The 24,490-nt window shown below is 46.0% G+C and overlaps 2 protein-coding genes across 2 annotated transcripts; both read left to right on the top strand.

Moving 5' to 3' along the window:
- Positions 1–2,906: 2,906 nt before the first annotated feature.
- LOC122922708 (activin receptor type-1-like) lies at positions 2,907–4,436 on the top strand. Its single transcript, XM_044273410.1, has one exon. It carries the CDS (start codon positions 2,907–2,909, stop codon positions 4,434–4,436), a length of 1,530 nt encoding a protein of 509 aa, XP_044129345.1.
- Positions 4,437–15,562: 11,126 nt separating this feature from the next.
- On the top strand, positions 15,563–17,097 carry LOC122922709 (activin receptor type-1-like). Its single transcript, XM_044273411.1, has one exon. It carries the CDS (start codon positions 15,563–15,565, stop codon positions 17,090–17,092), a length of 1,530 nt encoding a protein of 509 aa, XP_044129346.1. The 3' UTR covers positions 17,093–17,097.
- The last annotated feature ends 7,393 nt before the right edge of the window (positions 17,098–24,490 follow it).

Here is a 24,490-nt window from a genome sequence, read left to right as displayed (position 1 = left end):
CAGTATTAATCAACATCTTCTACTGGGGGCCTCTTTCCACGGCAGCAAAAATTATAGTTCTATTGCATCCATCTCTCTTGATCTCCACAACAGGAGGGACGGAGGCAACGATTTCCTAGGCAGAGCTCGCTTGCGGAGAACTATTAATGTGACCTTGAGAACAATCGATCACATTGCATCTAACAATTTGTCCAGAAGTTTGAATTGCTTTCAACTTCTCAATCTTTCTTAAGGCGTCTGACAATTGATGCTACAACTCTTTGAATTATCAGCAGGAGGTACAGGGGCTTTTCTTGTCAATATGTACAATTTCTGGAGATATGGCCCACCTGACCACATACAAAACATCTAAAGGCTTGTCCTTTTTCAGAGGGTCCTTTACAATATTGTGACTCCTTAGCAATATTATTCCGCCACCGCCCTAAGTAAACACGCCAGGTTGTAGTGTTTAATATCAGGGAAGTGAAGTCTCCTATGTATTGTTGGCAGTTGAAGTAGGATATACGCGATCCGGGATTTCTTACCTCCCCAGATAATGTACGGTATAAATAATTCATCTTTGGTATAGCGGTAAAGAGAAAGAGAAAGGAACCGAGGAAATTCCACCATTTTCAGTAAATTGGCCCTTCCTAGGTATGAGAGTAAAGTCTTCCCATTTACCTGATGTGGATTCCAGGTTGTTATTACAGAGACTGATGTGGGATCTGTATAGTTTAGCCGGGTGTCTCGTAACGAGTATTCCCAGGAATTTTAATGAGTCAGTTTTCCACTGACAGGGAACATCTGAGGACCATAGTGCTTTGGAGGGGCTGCGGAGTAGCAGTATCTCTGTCTTGTCACAATTAATAGTGTAGCCCAACCCCCCCCCCCCCCCCCCCCACCTGCATGACCTGTTTGGGTTTGGTGACTAAAAGCAAGATATCATCTGCAAACGCTGCGACCTTCAGTTCTCTAGCACCCACCCAGAGTCCCTCAAAAGCCAGACATTGAGCCGGGACAGTGGCCGCTACTGCCATCCTGATATTAGCCGCACTACTCTGCCCTTGAGTAAAGCCGTTCTAGGCGTCACAGAGGAGGCCCGGGAGCAGTACCTGTATTTGGTTAGAGAGGATCTTGGCCATCAGCTTATAGTCCTGATTTAGAAGTAATATTGTGCAAAATGACTGGGGGTAGGTCTTTAGGAGATTTAGGGAGGACTATAGCTCTTGACTCGACCCGGAAAAAAACTTTTATAAAGTCAGAGTGGGCACTATATTTAGGGATAAGATCTTATAATATTCCGAAGAGAAACCATTGGGGTCCGGGGTCTTACCACTGGGAGCTATGGAGCATCTCAATTCGTCCTCTGTGATTGCCGCATCTAGCATTTCTTGTTGTTCAGAAAAGCATTAATTGCTGAGGGGTTTGTGGGAGAGGCTCTGAAAAGGTCCTCGTAGTAGTTGCAGAATATGTCTTCAATCTCCTCCTGGTCAGTGGTATGGGCGCCAGTATTAGGGTTCGGCAGTTTCATGATTGGCTTATAGGGCTGTTTATATTGAGTTAGGGGGGATAATAATTTACCGGTCCTATTTCCCCAATGGTAACATTTATTTTGGGACAACTGAAATTGCCAGTGACACTGAGAATGTATGAAGGAGTCTCTGAGATGCTTAGCCATTGAGTGAGCCTGCTGCGTCTCAGAAGATGGGGTCGAGGCATATGTCATTTGGTTTCGGAGAAGGGTAAAGCATCAAATTTATCTTTGTACTTTTTTTCCCCTACATGACAGATAACTGACAATATGGCCTCTCATTAAAGCTCTGGAGGTGGCCCAGAGTAACGGGACGTTATCAGTATGGACAACATTGTCATCCAGAAAGGAGTCCCAGTGTACTTTAAGAAAGGCTTTAAAATCGTCAGAATCTGCCAAGTACAAAGGGGACCTCCACTGTCGGGCATGTGAGGAATAGACAGAGAGGAGCATGGTCCGAAATCAATATCAGGTGGATACGAGAGTCATGGTGGTCGGCAAACAACCGAGTGGAGATAAGGAAGTAGTCTATATGAGAGAAGGATTGATGGCTGAGGGAGTGGCGGGCGTATTCTCTATCCATGGAGTCCACCACCCTCCAAGGATCACAGAGAAAGCTCCTCCATGAAGTGCAGAGGGGAAGTGGTATCTGCTGAGGATTGTGGGGACAGCGAGGAGCAGTCCAGGGCCGGACATTGCACTTAAAGTTTAAGTTTTCCCCTATTATCAGATTTGTAGGGCCAAGTTCTAACAGAGTCTGGAGGAGCTGTGTGTAAAAGACATGTTGTTCATGGTCAGGAGAATAGAGATTAACCAGGAAATATAACTTGTTGCCTATCTCTTGTTTGGGCGGTTTCGGGGTGATTCTAGCTTTATTTATGGCCGGCAGTAGAGAGTCGTCCAAGTATGAGTAGACTTGTGAATGGGTAGACTTCCCAGCCAAAGATATAGTAAATCCCAGCAGGATGGCGATCAGGAAGACTGCTATCAGCAAATTATGATATGGATCCATCATACAGTACGTGACTGAAGAGGCAGAGAATTAGCTCAATAACAGAATGTGATACCAAAAGTGGCCACATGAGGGCAGCAGAACCCCAGACATCTCCTGCTGAGGAACTAATAGAGGTGGGGCCGGAAGTCAGTGACCTCAGTGGTTGTTTTATGCTGTTCTCTGATTGGTCAGTGGAGTCTATTGTTTTATTCTGCTCTCTGATTGGTCAGTGTGACTGTATATATGGAGCTTCCAGAGACCGGGCATCAGATCACTTGTGCTCGGCTCCTGGAGCTTTCTGCTACAGCTCCACAGCTTTTCTTCTGAAGACTGCAAGGACTTCTCTACTTCTGTCAGATTCCGCTGCTATACTCTGAGGGGATTGGATATAAGGGCTGTACAATGGTGGGTGGTGGTGTAATTATTCCCTTACTCATAATGGTCGCCTTTTTATCTTCTAGCATGGAAGATGAGGGGGTTAAAGGGAATTCCGTCCAATATAAATGTGTGTGTGAGGGGATTTCCTGCGGCAGCAGAGACCGCTGTTACGGACAGCAATGCTTTGCCTCCCTCAGTATGAACGATGGTCTCTTGGTTTCTCAGAAAGGCTGCTTCCAAGTCTACGAGCAAAGCATAATGACCTGCAAGACCCCTCCTTCTGCTGACCAGGCCGTGGACTGCTGTCAGGGCGACCTTTGCAACATGAACATTACAGCACACTTACAAAGTAAGTCAGGTACCGCCGAGAAGTTAAATTACAGAGTGGAAACCCTGGCAATATTTATCCTGGCTCCAGTAGTCTTTCTAATAGTGCTTTCAGTTGTGGTTCTCCTGGTCTTCCGAAAAACTCAGCAACGACACATGGAGCAGTTGAGTACACGAGATGCAGAGTATCGGACTGTAGATGGGCTGATCGCTTCCAACGTGGGGGACAGCACCCTTGCGGATCTGCTGGATCACACGTGCACATCTGGCAGTGGGTCTGGGCTTCCCTTCCTGGTGCACAGAACAGTCGCCCGCCAGATCACCCTTGCAGAATGTGTTGGTAAGGGTCGGTACGGAGAAGTATGGCGCGGCCACTGGCAAGGGGAAAGCGTCGCCGTAAAGATCTTTTCATCCCGAGATGAGAAGTCCTGGTGCAGAGAGACTGAATTATACAACACGGTGCTGTTAAGACATGAAAACATCCTAGGTTTCATTGCCTCCGATATGACTTCAAGAAACTCCAGCACACAGTTGTGGCTAATTACGCACTACCATGAATTGGGATCCCTCTACGATTACTTACACGTAACCACATTAGACACGGTGACCTGTCTCAGAATTGTCCTTTCCATAGCCAGCGGACTAGCACATTTACATGTGGAGATTTTTGGTACGCTGGGGAAACCTGCTATTGCTCATCGGGATTTAAAGAGCAAGAACATTCTAGTTAAGAAGAACGGACAGTGCTGCATTGCTGATCTAGGATTGGCCATGATTCACTCACAATCAACCAATCAGCTCGATGTTGGGAGTAACCCCTATGTAGGAACCAAGAGGTACATGGCTCCCGAAGTCCTCGATGAGACGATCCAAGTGGATTTTTTTGACTCTTACAAAAGAGTTGATATTTGGGCTTTTGGCCTGGTCCTCTGGGAGGTCGCCAGACGCATGGTTAGCAACGGTATTGTTGCAGATTACAAACCTCCCTTTTTTGACGTTGTTCCTAATGATCCTAGTTTTGAAGATATGAAAAAAATTGTCTGTGTGGATCAACAAAGACCAAACATTCCTAATAGATGGTTTTCAGACCCAATGCTAACATCCCTGGTTAAATTGATGAAGGAATGCTGGTATCACAACCCATCGGCAAGACTCCCAGCCTTGCGCATCAAAAAGACTTTAACCAAAATTGACAATTCCTTAGATAAACTGAAATCAGACTGCTGAACATCAGTTAAAAAGAACCCGACACAGTGCTTGCTTGCCGAGATGTAGACATATTTCTTCTTTTTTCACACTCAGCGAGAACCACCGGATAGTTCTTAGTAACCGCATAATTGTCCCACACAACTATCGAATTATCAATTACTGGCCCAGCAGGTAGCAACTGCCGCTGGCTTACTTTCACTTTACTTGCCACACATGCAAAATTTGGAACAATCTTACCCATTGTTGTCACGGGTTCGGCAGTCCCGGGAGACAAGGATACTCCAGGATCCTCCATTACACGATTACCTGCAGACTCCTTTCTGCAGTGGTTACCACGAGAAACGCCATGACTCTATCCTCCTTCCAGACGAGGAGTCACACTCTCTGGAGACCTTTCCTTGGGATCTCCAGCCACAGAATATGAAACACTTTCTCCGCTCCATAACTTCTGGACAACTGCACGCTGTTGTGGTTGGCCGCCCCTAGCAACTGCCTCATGGATCCTCCGCACATCCTCTCTAGGAATCTTCTCACACATAGGAATTCCTGAGAGCCACACTGCTCTTCGCCTCTTTTTCTCCCCGACGGTTGCCCTTGGCAATGACACATATCACCATCTTTTCCTCCGGCACTCGACTCTCAGCTAGGTTCAGAGCAGCCTCCCTCTGTGCAGCACTTGGCTTCCTAAAAAAGCCATTTGTTTCCTGCACCAGCTGCTTCATTACTTTCTCTTTGGCCTCGGTTTTCCGTCAAACTGGACCCCTTCTCACAGAGGACATCACCTCCCACACCGGACCATCTTTCACCTAGGTCGCCATTTTGATCAAATTTTTTTTCCACCGGTCAGTCTCTTTCACTTGGGCTTTCGGCCCTTTCTGCCTTGTCTTTGGTCTCAGCAACACCTTGCCTTTTCATTACTCCTAGCAACCTGTTGTCTTGCCCGCATCCGCCATGACGAATTGAACCTTGCAGCCCCTCCTGACGTCACTACTATGTTGAGATTATGTGGAACAGTCTTTTCACTTTCACCAAGACATGACGTTCACACCCCCTGCGGGTACATAAGGTCAGCTTGGCACAGTTTTACACAGACACCCGCTGTCCACTTGGGCACAGGGAGGTACAGGGCTTCTACTATGAGTTCTCCATATCTCCCCTTCCCTGGGTAGTACAAGAGAGGAAGGCCCAGGGGAAGGTTCAGCTCATTCCCTGGATTTGGAAGATGTAATCGGTATATTGATAAGACATAAGGTCATTTCATAAATCCTTTTGAACTCTTGGTTCTGGACTGTCTGGGGGGTTTCTTTGATGCAGTTGATCAGCTCGACCCCCCAGCAGGGGGCCATCCTGTCAGAGAAGAGAAGCTTGCTTCCAGTTAGGCTGATGAGCCCCTGACTGTTTAAAGAGGGGGTCGTGGTCTTCTGGGATCCCCCTTCTTCTCTTATGTGGCTCCCCCCCTTTTCTGGTGGGGGGGGGAGGATTTGAGCTGGTTCGGCTCTTCTACATGGGGAGCTGGTTTTGGCAGGAAGGTGTTAACACATCCCTGTGCTTGGCCTGCCCCTCCTCTTCCTCCCATGTGCTGAAGGAGTCAGCCCCCTCTGCTTTAAGTATTTTCCCCTCCTGTTTATCTCCTTCTTGACTGGCCAGTGACGGGTTTGCAGGTACCTGGCTCAAGATGTCCGCAGGAGACCCTCTGATGGTTGCTCTCCTGGCGCGTATTGAAGTGGATGGAGATGGCTGGTTGCGTGCGGAGCCTGTTCAGCAGCACCAGCCTCCTCCTCCAGCTTTGCTCCCTCCTGAGCTCTCTTCTCCTCCCCTGCCCCCTCCTCCACAGAGCAGCATAGCTGCGATCCCAGCAGCAGGGAGCTGACGTTCTGCTTGCCCCACACGTCCTCCCAAGCGATCGGGACATAGTCCCCCTGGCAGGGCGCACGCTATGCTCATTAACCCCACCGGGCCTGCCATTTTACATAATGGGCACAGGGCGACTGTGGCCTCCCCAGCAAGGGATGTTCGGCCATCACAGCACAGCTTACAGGTTCCGCCGCCTTCTCCTCCCCCTCCTTTTCCTGTGTCTAACTCTTCCCGCACTGTGAAGAGCACATTGCTGCCAGCTATGAGTGCCCAAAATAGTTCTCCCTCAGCCCCCCCTCACCCCCCCCCCCCGGCAGTTGCACAACCGCATATCACACCACCTAACCCCACTCTGCCCCAGGGATCCCCTAGTGTTGCACCTGACCCCACTGAGATATATGTGGATGCGGCTGAGCCTCCTACCGACCCAGTAGCTGCCAGCCCCATGCATTTACAGGCGCCCGCCCCTTCCCAGACCCACCAATGTCACAGAGATGTCGTCGGAGATCTCCCTCCTCCCCTTCAGAGGGTTCCAGGAGCCGGAGTCATCACTATTCACGTAGGCGCCAGTCCCGATGCCGCTCCAGGGATTCCGGGAGAAGTCGGATCTCCAGGTCCTCGAGATGACGCTCCCCTTCGTCTTCGGACGTTTCGTTGGGCGCATCTGGGGAGCCTGGTTAAAGATGACATCCTGGACGTTAACGCCGTGAGCCTCATCACCTCTCCAGGGCCTCCAGCCTGATCTCTCAACCTCCCCGGCCAGACCCGCCTACAGATACGATTACAGTGCCAGCTCCTCCATTGCCTGCTACCGGTGAGTTTCCACTTACGGGGGTTTTGGGGGGTGGGTGCCGGTGGGCCAGAGGCTGCGGCGGCCCTTAAGGTAATTCTTGACAAATTGCAACCTTACTTTCCTGAGCCTACAATGCCTACTGCGAAACCCTCTTTGGTACAGGCGAGCATTCATAAGGACTCCATCTTTTGCGGCGTTAGTCCTTTAGGGGCACATTTGGAGGAGGAGATTAAGGAGAAAATTTGGCAGAACCAGTATATTGACATTTGGTCTTTAGTCACCGTTGATCAGCATACGGTGGATATAGGGCAACGTCCGGTTGAGAAACCATTTGTGCATCTACGGGTCACAAAGACCATGAACAACTGGCTTCAGGCCTTTTCGGTTCTGGGCTTTGTTATGGGTTAGTGTCATTCTGATCGCTGCTCTGAGCTCTTTTATATATGGACACCATTTACAGCGCTTGCAAATCACATGGTGGTTCCGCATGGTGGAGGTATGACAAGGAATTCCGCCGTCGCCTTGCCCTCCAACCCAATATCGGATGGGGGGGCTAAGGCTTCTGATGTGTGGTTGTGGTTGATGGTGTCATAACGGCCTCCGTTTCCCAGCGCGGCCACGTGTTTCAGTCAGGGTTCAGTGGCCGTGCGTTGCCCGGGAACATGTTGGCTGTTTAATGAGGGACATTGCAAGTTTGCCGGGCTCTGCAGATTTAAGCATGAATGTTCCACTGGCGCGGCCTACATTCAGCATCCCGTTGCCCCGCTTCCAGCCCAAAAAACCTTCTTCCCACAGTGACCCAAAGGACCCCAGTGACCGTAGTAGAGATGGGGCCTTGGTTAGACCAGTACCCCAATAAACAGGCTGAATCGCAGCTTCGTTTTGGATTTATGTTTGGGTTTTTCATTCCTTTTGTTCTTGGCCATTGCCCTATTTTTTCGGAAAATCTTGCATCATCAAAAGAACACCCCTCGGTTCTCCGTAACAAAGTAGTGAAAGAAGTAGCGATGGGTAGAATCAAAGGCCCCTTTACTTTTCTCCCCTTTTATAATCTTCTGATTTCGCCCTTGGGCGTGGTTCCCAAAAAAAAACTGGGTAAACTCGGTTTGATTCACCACCTTTCCCACCCAAAGGGCACCTCGGTGAATGATGTGATCTCCCCTGAGGACGTCTCAGTTTCCAATGTGTCCTTTGACAGGGCCATTTCTTTTGACAGGGCCGCTGGTCAGGGTGCCCTGATGGCAAAATCAGATATTGAGTCGTCCTTTTGCCTCCTTCCGGTTCACCCGGATTGCTATCACCTGTTGGGATGTTGTGTGGATGGCATGTATTATTATGATACGTGCCTTCCCATGGGCTGCTCAATATCTTGCCATTACTTTGAAATGTTTATTTCTTTCCTCAAATGGGTTGTTCATTATGAAACTGGTTCTCGTTCCATAATTCATTATTTGGACGATTTTTTTGTTTATTGCCCCTGGTGATGGGGACAGGTGCCAATTTTCCTATACTTCATGAAGCGTTTGGGGGTTCTGATCTCATCAGCCAAGAAGGCCACCCTCCTCCAGGTTCAATCCCTCCTTAGTTTGTTGGTTTTCGCTTGTAGGATAATGCCTATGGGGCGTCTTTCTCTTGCTACCCGTGGTGCCACTTCTCCACGGCACCACATTCGTATCACCAGCTCCTTGAAAGCAGATTTATGGGTATGGCAGGTTTTCCTTTCTTCCTATAACGGTCACACCTGCTTTTTGCTGGGCGAGTGCACCAATGTGGAACTGTCCTTATTTACAGATCCCTCAGGTTCCTGTGGCTTTGGAGCCATTTTTGTTTCCGATTGGTGTGCATCCCCTTGGCCTGAAGCTTGGCAAGCATTAGGCTATTGTAAGAACCTGACTCTTTTGGAACTCTTTCCAATCATCGTCGCGGTCGAGATTTGGGACCCTAGAGTGGCTAATTTGCATGTTTGTTTTTGGACCGATAACCTTGGTGTCGTTCATTGTATTAATGGTTTGTCCACCACTTCCTTGCCCGTTCTCAGTCTTTTGCGGCATCTAGTGTTACGTTGTCTGGAGTATAACGTCTTTTTCAGGGCCCAACATGTCCTTGGCACCTCTAACCTTACTGCTGATGCTCTTTCTCAGTTTCATTGGCAGGAATTCAGGATCCTCCTCCCGGAGGCGTGCCCAGATGGAGTGATCTGTCCTGAACAACTTTGGTGTCTGGTAGAGAACAGTTGATGCCCTTACTGTCTTCCTCAGTGACTCAGGCGACCTGGAAATCTCACGGTAAGGCATGGGAGGAGTTTCTTTCCCTTGGTGGGGACTGGGACCTGCGGAGGGATGAGGTACGCCTGCAGGTTACGATTGAACTGTTATTGCGCTCCTTGGGTGTTTCTGCCGCTGTGGCCCAACGTAGGCTGTCTGGGGTTTCTTTTCATTCCTGTATTCTTGGTTGGCCTGCCTCCTTCGCATAATCACTGAGGGGGCCTCCTTCCCTCGGATATAGCACTAGGTAATGGGTCGGTGCGTATTAGAATCCTTCTCTCTAATATTGAAGTTTTCGGTAGGGGTGCATGGATTCCGCTTCACCAGGTTCCGGGCTTAGCATGTCCGGTAAGCTTGATACACCAATACATGCAGATACGCCCATGCAGGTTTAATTTGTTGGTTTATCTCCCTTTTTAAACGATGCTTGTGACATGTGGGCGTTGATACTGGTTCGTATGGCACTCATTGTTTCTGTATCGGCGCTGCTACAGAGGCAGCCAGAGCTGGCCTTTCCGAGGCTGAGGTTATGCAGATTGAGAGATGGTGCTCAGCTTGCTTTGGAACTTATATTCGCCCTGATCTATTATAAAAAAAACAAAAAAAACATACAATCATATTCTTGTGCTGCATGCGTACTTATTTTTCGGTTTTACAGGTGTTTTCCGTCCGACCGTCTGGATCCTTGGCCATTATGTTTTTTGGACTGCAGACCCGGTGCTGAAGAGGTATTCGGGGCCTTCGCTGGTCCCATGTGCTTCCCGAGGTGGTTGATATCAGCAGGTCTGCTTTTGGTCCAGTTATTTTGGTTATTCATGCCGGGGGGGATGATCTCTGCTCTTTGAGAATGGCGGAGCTCATGACTCTTATGCGTGCAGACATGGAGCGCTTCGCTTCATTTTTCCCCGAGCTGGTCATGGTCTGCTCGGAGATCATTCCCCGGGTGGTCTGGCATGGTGCTAGGGATGCTGAGGCACTTGAGAGATGCCACAGAACAGTTAATGCCCATATTTCTCGGTATATCCGTTCTCACATGGGCATCGTAGTATGTCACCGGCAATTGGAGGGAGACAACAGGTCCTTGATGCGCCCGGACGGTGTCAGACATCTGCCTGGACATTTTCTTATCTGGGTTACAGGATGGAGAGGAGCATGCAATGTGTATGTTGGGTGGTATTCGAAGCCCAGTGTAAGGGTACATAGGCTCCTTCGTGGCGGGATATATTTGCAAATGACAAGACGGGGCGAAGTAAATAGCGGACTTGCCCACTGGGAGGCCAGTGGCCGGCATACCCCTCATGATAGTTGACGGTTTTGAGCAGTTAAAGCTCAGTGTTTGGTTGGTATAAGAAAATAAATAAAGCTATGGTCGATCACCAAACAAGTTGGAGTCCTGTGTTGATATGCGGTGTGGTTGGTAGTTCCGGTAAGGAAAAGTGGGGGAGTGGGGGTTGGAGTTGTCCGCCCTCCTGGTTTGGTTTGGGTTCCCGGACAGTCTGAGACACCTGTGAAGTCTATTTCCTATGGAAGATTCCCACCCCCCCAAAGCAAATTGTCAGGCATCAAATTATATTCCCCCATATTCCTCACAGTCGCCAATAGATGTCTTTCACATGCAGTATACTTGATTTAGACAGCAGTTAAAACTTGAGATCTGCAGGCAATGGGGCACAACAGTCCTTGTTTTTTCTGGCATAGGACAGTTTATAACGCTTGATCGGTGGTCGCTACCTCTAGATGGAAAGTCTCTGCAGGATCTGGAGTGATCAATGCCGTTGCCTCCATAACAGACCTTTTCAATGAATTAAAAGGCGTATGTGTGAACCTCAGTCCATTCCTTTCTGATGTCATCTTCTTTCATCTTTCTTTAAAAGATTATATGGAGGCCGTGTAATGTCTGAGAAACATAGGATGAAGTTCCTCTGGTATTGGACTAAACCCAGAAATGACCTCAATGCTATGACAGGAAGGTTCAGCTTTTGTGTAATTTCCACTTTGTGCTGATCAGGCCTTTTTCTGTCAGGTGTGATATTGACCCCTACAAAGGTCAGTGAGGTTTGCATTAACTGACATTTCTTGGGATTTACCTTCAGTCGGGATTTCACCAGAAATTACAGCAACTCGCTTAAGAACCGCATATGTTCTTCTTCACTCTCAGTGGCAAAGACAAGATCATCTACATACTGCAGGACAGCTTCAGGGTTAACGCAGCAGCCATCTTCTTATGGAAAGTTGTTGGTGAATTGTGCAAACCTTGTGGTAATCGAGTCCATGTATACTGGTGGCCTTTCCAGGTAAAAGCTTCTACTGTGATTGTTCGGCGACAGGAATGCTCCAGAAACCACTACAAATTTCTAATATTCAGGATACCTTTACTTTTTGAAGGATTTGGGAAAGAATGGTAGAGGTCTCTCTGACAACTGGTGCGCTGGTCGGTGTAACCGAATTCAATTTAAGATAATCCAGAGTCTCCATGACTAGTGTTGAGCGAATTTCAGTTTTCAAGTTTGGCGTACATTGGGTTATCCAAGAATTCTGCTATGGATTCCGCTACCACGGACTATAACTTAATGGTAGCAGAATCCATAACATAATGCTTAAATAACCCAAATCTTGTATGCCGAACTTGAAAACAGAAGTTCTCTCATCCCTATCCATGATCCATCTGGTTTTCTAAGGCCAATTTCTTATTGATTCACATTATCTTAATAGTCCCTGCTCTAACAATGACTCAATGATTTTCTGGATATATGTTTCACTATCATTTGGAAGAGGCTGTTGCTTTTGGGGCTCATGTGCACATGCTTATTATTAGCAAACATATAATTATGCTCTTGTATTATCTCTGACACCTCACATCATCATGACTGGAAGTGCAGAGACCTCTGGTTTCTTAATTGCATAAACAGCAGAGGAATCAGAGACAACACAATGATCCCTATTACCATGAAACCAGATCCTCTCAGTTACATAGTCAACAATAGCTCCATGTTGTGCCTGGAAATCAGAACCTACAATAGAGACAGAATCATGTAAATCCATCAAACACGCCTTTAAATGAATTTCCTGTTTCTCTATCTGTAACACCGTCTCCTTTGCTTCTATGGTCACAACATGGGGTCCCCGAAAGGCTTGTAAATGGAGCCTCCGCCCTGTAGACAAAGGATGTATCAGGGGTTGAAGCGCATGTAAAATTGGCAGAGGCTCCAGTATTAATCAACATCTTCTACTGGGGCCTCTTTCCACGGCAGCAAATATTATCGGTCTATTGCATCCATCTCTCTTGATCTCCACAACAGGAGGGACGGAGGCAACGATTTCCTAGGCAGAGCTCGCGTGCGGAGAACTATTATTGAAACCTTGAGAACAATCGATCACATTGCATCTAACAATTTGCCCAGAAGTTTGAATTGCTTTCAACTTCTCAATCTCTCTTAAGGCGTCTGACATTTGATGCTAAAACTCTTTGAATTATCAGCAGGAGGTACAGGGGCTTTTTCTCGTGATTATGTACAATTTCTGGAGATATGGCCCACCTGACCACATACAAAACATCTAAAGGCTTGTCCTTTTTTCAGAGGGTCCTTTACAATATTGTGAGGACTTCTTAACAATATTAATCCGTAGTGAAGTCTATTTATTGTTGGCAGTTGAAGTAGGATATACGCGATCCAGGATTTCTTACCTCCCCAGATAAATGTACGGTATAAATAATTCATCTTTGGTATAGCGGTAAAGTAAGAAAAAGAGAAAGGAGCTGAAGAAATTCCACTATTTTCAGTAAATTGGCCCTTCCTAGGTCTGAGAGTAAAGTCTTCCCATTTACCTGATGTGGATTCCAGGTTGTTAATACAGAGACTGATGCGGGATCTGAATAGTTTAGCCGGGTGTCTCGTCACGAGTATTCCCAGGAATTTTAATGAGTCCGTTTTCCACTGACAGGGAAAAGCTGAGCACCATAGTGCTTTGGAGGGGCTGCGGAGTAGCAGTATCTCTGTCTTGTCCCAATTAAAAGTGTAGCCCAACCCCCCCCCCCCAACTGCATGACCTGTTTCGGTTTGGTGACTAGAAGCAAGATATCGTCTGCAAACACCGCGACCTTCAGTTCTCTAGCACCCACCCAGAGTCCCTCAAAAGCCAGACATTGAGCCGGGAAAGTGGCCGCTACTGCCATCCTGATATTAGCCACACTACTCTGCCCTCGAGTAAAGCCGTTCTAAGCGTCACAGAGGAGGTCCGGGAGCAGTACCTGTATTTGGTTAGATAGGATATTGGCCTGATTTAGAAGTAATATTGGGCGATATCACTGGGGTAGGTCTTTAGGAGATTTAGGGAGTACTATCGCTCTTGACTCGACCAGGAAAAAAAACTTTTATAAAGTCAGAGTGGGCACTATATTTAGGGATAAGATCTTATAATATTCCGCAGAGAATCCATTGGGGTCCGGGGTCTTACCACTGGGAGCTATGGCGCTTTTTAATTAGCATTTCTTGTTGTTCTGAAAAGCATTAATTGCTGAGGGGTTTGTGGGAGAGGCTCTGAAAAGGTCCTCGTAGTAGTTGCAGAATATGTCTTCAATCTCCTCCTGGTCAGTGGTATAGGCGCCAGTATTAGGGTTCTGCAGTTTCATGATTGGCTTATAGGGATGTTTATATTGAGTTAGGGTGGATAATAATTTACCGGTCCTATTTCCCCAACAATAACATTTATTTTGGGACAAATGAACTTGCCAGTGACACTGAGAATGTATGAAGGAGTCCATCAGATGCTTAGCTATTGAGTGAGCCTGCTGCCTCTCAGAAGATGGGGTCGAGGCATATGTCATTTGGTTTCGGAGTAGAGTAAAGCATCAAATTTATCTTTGTACTTTTTTTTCCCTACATGACAGATAACTGACAATATGGCCTCTCATTAAAGCTCTGGAGGTGGCCCAGAGTAACGGGACGTTATCAGTATGGACAACATTGTCATCCAGAAAGGAGCCCCAGTGTACTTTAAGAAAGGCTTTAAAATCGTCAGAATCTGCCAAGTACAAAGGGGACCTCCACTGATGGACACATGGGCATGTGAGCAATAGACAGAGAGGAGCATGGTCCGAAATCAATATCGGGTGGATACGAGAGTCATGGTGGTCGGCAAACAACTGAGTGGAGATAAGGAAGTAGTCTATATGAGAGAAGGATTGATAGCTGAGGGAGTGGCGGTGTGTATTCTCTATCCATTGAGTCACCCCCTCCAAGGATTACAGAGAAAGCTCCTCCATGAAGTGAGGAAGGGAAGTGGTATCTGCTGAGGATTGTGGGGACAGCGAGGAGCGGTCCAGGGCCGGACATTGCACTTAAAGTTAAAGTTTTCCCCCTATTATGAAATTTGTAGGGCCAAGTTCTAACAGAGTCTGGAGGAGCTGTGTGTAAAAGACATGTTGTTCATGGTCAGGAGAATAGAGATTAACCAGGAAATATAACTTGTTGCCTATCTCTTGTTTGGGCGGTTTCGGGGTGTTTCTAGCTTGATGCATGGCGTGGTGTAGAGAGTCGTCCAAGTATGAGGAGACTTGTGGATGGGTAGATCTCCCAGCCAAAGATATAGTAAATCCCAGCAGGATGGCGAACAGGAAGACTGCTATCAGCAAATTATGATATGGATCCATCATACAGTACGTGACTGAAGAGGCAGAGAATTGGCTCAATAACAGAAGGTGATACCAAAAGTGGCCTTATGAGGGCAGCAGGACCCCAGACATCTCCTGCTGAAGAACTAATAGAGGTGGGACCGGAAGTCAGTGACCTCAGTGGTTGTTTTATGCTGCTGTCTGATTGGTCAGTGGAGTCTATTGTTTCATCCTGCTCTCTGATTGGTCAGTGTGACTGTATATATGGAGCCTCCAGAGACCGGGCATCAGATCACTTGTGTGGGTTTATAGTGGCTCACCCTTCTGATTACCAGGTTAGGTGCTCTAACTATGATGTGGTTCACCCTAACCTATTTCTATCCTATTTATTGTATGCATAATTTTATGACCTAATAAATTAGTTATTATATTAGACCTGATATACGACCACAGATATTGAGTGCTCACTATAATTTATACATTTCATCAGATCACTTGTGCTCGGCTCCTGGAGCTTTCTGCTACAGCTCCACAGCTATTCTTCTGAAGACTGCGAGGACTTCTCTACTTCTGTCAGATTCCACTGTTATACTCTGAGGGGATTGGATCTAAGGGCTGTACAATGGTGGGTGGTGGTGTAATTTTTCCTATACTCATAATGGTCACCTTTTTATCTTCTAGCATGGAAGACGAGGAGGTTAAAGGGAATTCCGTCCAATATAAATGTGTGTGTGAGGGGATTTCCTGCGGCAGCAGAGACCGCTGTTACGGACAGCAATGCTTTGCCTCTCTCAGTATGAACGATGGTCTCTTGGTTTCTCAGAAAGGCTGCTTCCAAGTCTACGAGCAAAGCATAATGACCTGCAAGACCCCTCCTTCTGCTGACCAGGCCGTGGACTGCTGTCAGGGCGACCTCTGCAACATGAACATTACAGCGCACTTACAAAGTAAGTCAGGCACCGCCGAGACGTTAAATTCCAGCGTGGAAACCCTGGCATTATTTATCCTGGCTCCAGTAGTCGTTCTAATAGTGCTTTCAGTTGTGGCCCTTCTGATCTTTCAGAAAATTCAACAACGGCACATGGAGCGGTTGAGTACACGAGATGCGGAGTATCGGACTGTAGACGGGCTGATCGCGTCCAACGTGGGGGACAGCACCCTTGCGGATCTGCTGGATCACACGTGCACCTCTGGCAGTGGGTCTGGTCTTCCCTTCCTGGTGCACAGAACACTCGCCCGCCAGATCACCCTTGCAGAATGTGTTGGTAAGGGTCGGTACGGAGAAGTATGGCGCGGCCACTGGCAAGGGGAAAGCGTCACCGTTAAGATCTTTTCATCCCGAGATGAGAAGTCCTGGTGCAGAGAGACTGAATTATACAACACGGTGCTGTTAAGACATGAAAACATCCTAGGTTTCATTGCCTCCGATATGACTTCAAGAAACTCCAGCACACAGTTGTGGCTTATTACGCACTACCATGAATTGGGATCTCTCTACGATTACTTACACGTAACCACATTAGACACGGTGACCTGTCTCAGAATTGTCCTTTCCATAGCCAGCGGACTAGCACATTTACATGTGGAGATTTTTGGTACGCAGGGGAAACCTGCTATTGCTCATCGGGATTTAAAGAGCAAGAACATTCTAGTTAAGAAGAACGGACAGTGCTGCATTGCTGATCTAGGATTGGCCATGATTCACTCACAATCAACCAATCAGCTCGATGTTGGGAGTAACCCCTATGTAGGAACCAAGAGGTACATGGCTCCCGAGGTCCTCGATGAGACGATCCAAGTGGATTTTTTTGACTCTTACAAAAGAGTTGATATTTGGGCTTTTGGCCTGGTCCTCTGGGAGGTCGCCAGACGCATGGTTAGCAATGGTATTGTTGCAGATTACAAACCTCCCTTTCATGACGTTGTTCCTAATGATCCTAGTTTTGAAGATATGAAGAAAGTTGTCTGTGTGGATCAACAAAGACCAAACATTCCTAATAGATGGTTTTCAGACCCAACGCTAACATCCCTGGTTAAATTGATGAAGGAATGCTGGTATCACAACCCATCGGCAAGACTCCCAGCCTTGCGCATCAAAAAGACTTTAACCAAAATTGACAATTCTTTAGATAAACTGAAATCGGACTGCTGAACGTCAGCGAAAAAGAAATCGGACACAGTGCTTGCTTGCTGAGGTGTAGACTTTCTTCTTTTTGCAAACTGTAACTGTAAAAGCCGAACTTCTAAACACATAACCTGCCTTTTGAAGACAATCTGGCTGTGGGTATCTCAAGATATGGCCTACAATTCTTATAGCAGCAATGTGGCAGGATCCTGGCTACAAGCAGTCCACATGCAAAGATTTAGACCCATGCAAATTACCATGGGAGTGCAGAATGAGAATTTTCGATATATTTGGGCATTAAAAACTACATTTTTTGAAGCAGAAGAATAAACTGTTTTCATCATGTTCCCCCGAAGCTCTCGGCCATTCCCAAGGTATTCACATGGATCTTGGCAAAGTTTCATTAGAAATATTTCATGTGTGTCTCCGTTCTATTGCGCTAGAGATTCTTTGCATTCCTCGCTTGCACTGTAAAGATTTAATTCAATGACAGATGCCAAATATATGTCTGACCGTGTCCGGATCTGTGTTATGAATTACACCAATTCAGTTCTGGGGAATGATCTAAAACGCCTGAAATACGAGTCGTCAGCATTAGCTGTAATGATGTTTACAATAATGCTGAACATAAGGATTTTTTTATAATCTATAAAAAACTTCAACTTTTATTTATTATATGTGCACTTAAGTTTCCAAAAAACAAACAAAAAGAAAACTTGACAGTGCAGATGGCTGCCGCTATATTTTGTTTTCTTCCTGCTCTCCATAACTCCTTTTGTATCACGCGACGATCACATTGCAATTTCACATTATTATTTCTTCTCCATCTTGAGAAGCGAGTGGTCTCGTAATCTGTTGTCACTCTCCCCGTTCCCGCCCGCATTTTACTGACATAGGAAACAGGAAACAACATTGTGTCCATTTCCAGAGACAAATTCTGGAGCTGGGATTGGTGGAGGAGCACGGGAGATGCCTTTCTGTTAAGCGATATGATATGTTGCATTGTAAACTCTGCCAGAAGATAACTATTTTGTTTTAATCTAATTTTTGTATTTAGTTGTTATTTGTATAAATTAAATAGAATGTTTTGAAGACTACAAAAAAAAGAAACACAAAGAAATCAGGAAGTCGGGGAACGTCCCAAGTCTCCAAAGAGACAAACAGCTGATTATAATGGCCAATAAGACCGAGAAGGAGGCGGATTAAGGGCGCGGGACAGGCAGATAAGCGTTAAAGATGAGACTTCGTGGGGACACAAATTGGTGACAACGATGTTGACGAAGTTCATTGACTTTGGCTGCACTAAGTAAGTATGTTTGACAATTTGACTGTAATAAAGGTGTCTACAATCAAAAATCTGTTCTTAAATGTAAAGACAAAGGAGCTCAACCAGAGAGCAATAGGATATCAAGGGGTTCGGAGCCCAATAAAGAGAACAAGAAGGTCATATAAAGAAAGGCAGGGACACCCACTGCTGGTATTGTAGATGACACGTTGTTTATTAAAATACACTACTCACTAATTCCTCCTAAATTGCTGGGTACATAAGCTAAAAACAAGCCGGGTATATGTAGGATAAAAACATAACGTAAAAAAAGTATCTTAAAAACATGGTCAACGAAATCTGCCCTAAGTAAAGAAAAAGCAAACTTATTAATACCAGTCTGCTTCTCCGAATGGTGGCGTTGTAGCGAGACACTATACATATTCTAGATACGTACAAATATATATGGACTTAGTTAGACCTCGTTTCTTGGCAGTCAAATGTCCTTTAATGTTCAAGGATCCCTAAAAAAGGTATATTGTAGTAATATCCACTTTAAGATGTGCACTCCGTTTATCAGAATATTGGCACAATACAGGTCCTTCTAAAAAAATTAGCATATTGTGATAAAGTTGATTATTTTCTGTAATGTACTGATAAACATTAGACTTTCATATATTTTAGATCCATTACACACAACTGAAGGAGTTCAAGCCTTTTATTGTTTTAATATTGATGATTTTGGCATACAGCTCATGAAAACCCAAATTCCTATCTAAAAAAATTAGCATATCATGAAAAGGTTCTCTAAACGAGCTATTAACCTAATCATCTGAATCAACTAATTAACTGTAAACACCTGCAAAAGATTCCTGAGGCTTTTAAAAACTCCCAGCCTGGTTCATTACTCAAAACCGCAATCATGGGTAAGACTGCCGACCTGACTGCTGTCCAGAAGGCCATCATTGACCCCTCAAGCAGGAGGGTAAGACACAGAAAGAAATTTCTGAACGAATAGGCTGTTCCCAGAGCGCTGTATCAAGGCCCCTCAGTGGGAAGTCTGTGGGAAGGAAAAAGTGTGGCAGAAAACGCTGCACAACGAGAAGAGGTGACCGGACCCTGAGGAAGATTGTGGAGAAGGACCGATTCCAGACCTTGGGGGACCTGCGGAAGCAGTGGACTGAGTCTGGAGTAGAAACATCCAGAGCCCCCGTGTACAGGCGTGTGCAGGAAATGGGCTACAGGTGCCGCATTCCCCAGAAACAGCGGCAGAAGCGCCTGACCTGGGCTACAGAGAAGCAGCACTGGACTGTTGCATGTCATTCGGAAATCAAGGTGCCAGAGTCTGGAGGAAGACTGGGGAGAGGGAAATGCCCAAATGCCTGAAGTCCAATGTCAAGTACCCACAGTCAGTGATGGTCTGGGGTGCCATGTCAGCTGCTGGTGTTGGTCCACTGTGTTTTATCAAGGGCAGGGTCAATGCAGCCGCTATCAGGAGATTGTGGAGCACTTCATGCTTCCATCTGCTGAAAAGCTTTATGGAGATGAAGATGTCATTTTTCAGCATGACCTGGCACCTGCTCACAGCGCCAACACCACTGGTAACTGGTTTACTGACCATGGTATTACTGGGCTCAATTGGCCTGCCAACTCTCCTGACCTGAACCCCATAGAGAATCTGTGGGATATTGGGAAGAGAAAGTTGAGAGACGCAAGACCCAACACTCTGGATGAGCTTAAGGCCGCTATCGAAGCCTCCTGGGCCTCCATAACACCTCAGCAGTGCCACAGGCTGATTGCCTCCATGCCACGCCGCATTGAAGCCTCCTGGGCCTCCATAACACCTCCGCAGTGCCACAGGCTGATTGCCTCCATGCCACGCCATATTGAAGCAGTCATTTCTGCAAAAGGATTCCCGACCAAGTATTGAGTGCAGAACTGAACATAATTATTTGAAGGTTGACTTTTTTTGTATTAAAAACACTTTTCTTTTATTGGTCGGATGAAATATGCTATTTTTTTTAGATAGGAATTTTGGGTTTTCATGAGCTGTGGCCAAAATCATCAATATTAAATCAATAAAAGGCTTGAACTCCTTCAGTTGTGTGTAATGAATCTAAAATATATGAAAGTCTAATGTTTATCAGTAATTACAGAAAATAATGAACTTTATCACAATATGCAATTTTTTTTAGAAGGACCTGTATGTTTCACATAGAAACCTCCAATTTGTGTCACTATAAAGGCACATAAAAGATACTAGGAAAGAGCAATCGATTGAGGTGGTTTGTAGTAATAGATGTAGGCACAGTGACGCCGTGTACTTTGGGTAGTAATGCAGGTATTGTTCTAAAGTTGCAGTTCCCATCAATAGCACATTTTGGCTCCTATATATTCATATTTCAGGTAAGTCTTTTGCCTCATATGAGGCTCTTACCCCACTTTTCATCTCTCTCAGTTGTGGAGCAAATGCCAAGGAAGCCGTGCGCTGGGATGAACGCTGTGAATCCACGCGCTATGGAGAGTAGTCACGTGATCCAGTCATGTGATCTGGTCACATGATCATAGAGAAAGTCAGGTGATCGAAGTTTTTAGCCCGCTGCTTGTTTCTCCATACACAGAGATGGGGAAAACAGTAGGATAGCGCTGTATCAATTGAGGTACCTCCAGATTTTTCTTCTTTAGGTCCGGACCAAATATAGTCTTTAGGTTATTGACACAGGACCACAGCAGACGCGTTTCGGAGCACCTTGCTCCTTCATCAGTGGCTTGTGGTCTGTGTCAAATTCAACTCCCTTTTATAGGGCTCAACATAAATCACTCCTAAGAAATGGAGTCAGGATCCTCAGAGTTATATAGTGTTGCTTGTTGGTAATTTACTTTTCCCATAAGTAGCCGCTTCTCACTCTTGGACGTGCAGTTTAAAGATTTTCTTCCTGTCTTCTTACTAGCTGGTCGGTTGTTCTCTGGTGCTTCTAGAGTTGACAGTTTTCTACTTTCAGATAAGTATTGTCTTTTCCTATTGTATTGTGTTTGTTATATTCCCTGATGTTTGTATCTGGGCCTGAGACAGAGACTTCCATTCATCCATCTGGGGAGGAGTGGGTTGTCTCTGGTCCTAACCTCATTCCAGGGCATTATAGGGATATAAGGGCCTAGGTATACAGCATATCAATATTCCTACCTTCAAGGTCTAGTCCTATTGATAGATAAGGCCTGGATTAGGGTTGTTTAGGAGGTGACCTGTTCCTTCCTTAGTTTCCAGGCCCAGTTACTGGTTCCCTTCCCTCCTGTGTTTAGTGTGGAGTTTTTCCCCCACACTGATCGTGACATTATAAACCACTGTTGTCTGATCCTAGTAGTGGTTACCTGACCTGTCCTGAACATAAAGTTGCTCTCCCGGATAAATTCTCGGGGGGAGTGATAATTTTATTTGGTTCAGGGAAGCGTGCAAATGGTACTTTAAGCTGCGTCCACACTCATCTGGGGACGGGAGCCAGAGAGTGGGTGTGATTATTTTGTTGCTTAAAGGGGATGCACAGTCTTGGGCTTTTTTTCTGCCGACCGGATCACAGTCTCTCCGATCAGTAGATTATGAGCTTTAGGTCTCATCTATGATGACCCGGACCGAACCTCCCTGGCCGAGACTAAATTACGCGGCCTGCGTCAGGGAGAACGTTCGGCGGAGATCTATTGTTCCGAATTTAGGAGGTGGGCTACGGATACTGAGTGGAACGATCCAGCTCTCCGTAGCCAGTTTTGGCAGGGATTATCTGAGAGGCTGAAGGACGCTTTGGCTTTTCATAAGAATCCTGAGTCTTTGGAAGCCGCTATGTCTTTGGCTGTACATATTGATAGACCCCTGAGAGAGATCTAAGGGCCTGCTCTCTCAGGACGTTCTATTACATAACGTAACATACTTCTTTGACTCTTTGAGTGGAGAGACTCCTGAGCTTATACCTGGGGATGAACCCATGTAATTAGGGGGAGTGACTCCGGTTTGTCCGCATGTACGGGTTGTCACTAAGTACATAAAAAAATTTGCTATTGATTCTGCTCTTACTCACGTGCTTGTCACAAGTTTTGCATGATATCAGATTAAGAGTGGGTGACTTTCATCAAGAAGTTATCTCGTGTTTTGTCTTGGAAGGTCTCCCTGCACCTATGGTTCTGGGTTTACCGTGGCTTGCCAAGCATAATCCAACTATCGATTGGCAATCTAGGCAGATTCTGGATTGGGGGGACTATTGCATTGATAATTGTCTCAATACATCCTTTTCTGTGGTTACTCCTAAAGTTGTATCCTCTTTTATATCCAAGTTTGCCAATGCGTTTTCTGAGAGTGGATGTCAGGATTTACCTTCCCATCGGGAATATGATTGCCCTGTCAATCTTATCCCCGGGGCTAAATTGCCTAAATCTAGGTTGTATAATCTTTCTGAACCTGAGAGGCAGGCCATGAGAGAATATATTGCCGAGAGTTTGAAGAAAGGGCACATAAGACCTTCCAAGTCTCCAGTGGTTGCAGGTTATTTTTTGCATAAACAAAGATGCAGGTCTTTGGCCATGTATGGATTTTCGTGAACCCAATCAGATTACTATCCGTGATCCTTACCCTCTTCCTTTGATTTCCGATTTGTTTAACCAGATTATTGGTGCCAAGGTGTTCTCCAAGTTGGACTTAAGGGAGGCATATAATCTGGTTAGGATCAAGGAAGGGGATGAATGGAAGACTGCTTTTAATACTTGAGGGGCACTTTGAGAACCTGTTCATGCCTTTCGGGTTGACCAATGCCTTGGCGGTCTTCCAACATTTTGTGAATGACATCTTTCATCACCTGGTGGGGAGGTTTGTGATCGTGTATTTTGATGACATTCTTATTTATTCTCCTGACATGGAAACACATCGGAATCATGTGAGACAGGTGTTACAGATTCTAAGGGATAATAAATTGTTCACTAAATTAGAGAAATGTGTTTTTGCGGAACGTGAGGTGCAGTTCTTGGGCTACCTGCTGTCATCTTCGGGTTTTCAAATGGATCCTGAGAAAGTCTGTGCTGTATTGGACTGAGATCGACCCGAAAATCTGAAGGCCTTATGATTCACCAACTATTACCGAAAATGTATTAAGAATTATTCAAAAATAGTAAAACCCTTAATGGACATGACTAAGAAAGGGCCGGATGTCTGTGTATGGTCTGATTCGGTGCTGCACGCCTTTTCTGCGACTAAGAAATGTTTCTCTTCTGCTCCCATATTGGTGCAGCCAGATGTGTCACAACCGTTTATTGTGGAGGTGGACGCATACGAGGTGGGGGTAGGAGCAGTTTTGTCGCAGGGCCCATCACCTTGTAAATGACGACCATGTGCATTTTTCTCGAAAAAACTTACCCCCCGTTGAGAAAAATTATGATGTGGGTAACAGAGAGTTGCTGGACATTAAATCTGCTGGCTTTTGAGGAATGGAGTCATTGGTTGGAAGTGGCGATTCATCCGATCCTGGTATTCACTGCCTCAGTGGAGGGCTGATCGAGGTCTCTGAAAGACCCCACAGCTCCTGCACTCACCCAGCTCCTCTCGGTGAGCGCTGTGTATACAGAGATCTAGAAGGCAGGGACACCTGGGAACTGTCCCTGCCTTCTCTAAGGGTTGCCCTGCTGTCACTGACAGCGGGCACCCTGATCTGCAGCTGTTTAGCGTGCAGCTGTGATCTCTGAATGGATGTTCAGAAACGTCCATTCAGAGGTAGAGAACGACCTCCCGGATGTTTATAGTCAACGTGTGGACGGGAGGGGGTTAATATTCCCTGCTCTAACAATGACTCAATGGTTTTCTAGATATATGGCTCACTATCATTTGGAAGAGGCTGTTGCTTTTGGGGCTCATGTGCACATGGTTATGTCTAGTGAACACGTATTCATGCTCTTGTATTATCTCTGACACCTCACATCATCATGACTGGAAGTGCAGAGACCTCTGGTTTCTTAATTGCATACACAGCAGAGGAATCAGAGACAACACAAAGCTCTCATTACCATGAAACCAGATCCTCTCATTTACATAGTCAACAATAGCTCCATGTTGTCCCTGGAAATCAGAACCTACAATAGAGACAGAATCATGTAAATCCATCAAACACGCCTTTCAATGAATTTCCTGT

Source organism: Bufo gargarizans, unplaced genomic scaffold (assembly GCF_014858855.1).
Source record: "Bufo gargarizans isolate SCDJY-AF-19 unplaced genomic scaffold, ASM1485885v1 fragScaff_scaffold_65_pilon, whole genome shotgun sequence".
Lineage (NCBI taxonomy): Eukaryota > Metazoa > Chordata > Amphibia > Anura > Bufonidae > Bufo > Bufo gargarizans.
The sequence above is the reverse complement of the archived record's forward strand: the minus strand, read 5'-3'. Positions and strand labels throughout refer to the sequence as shown.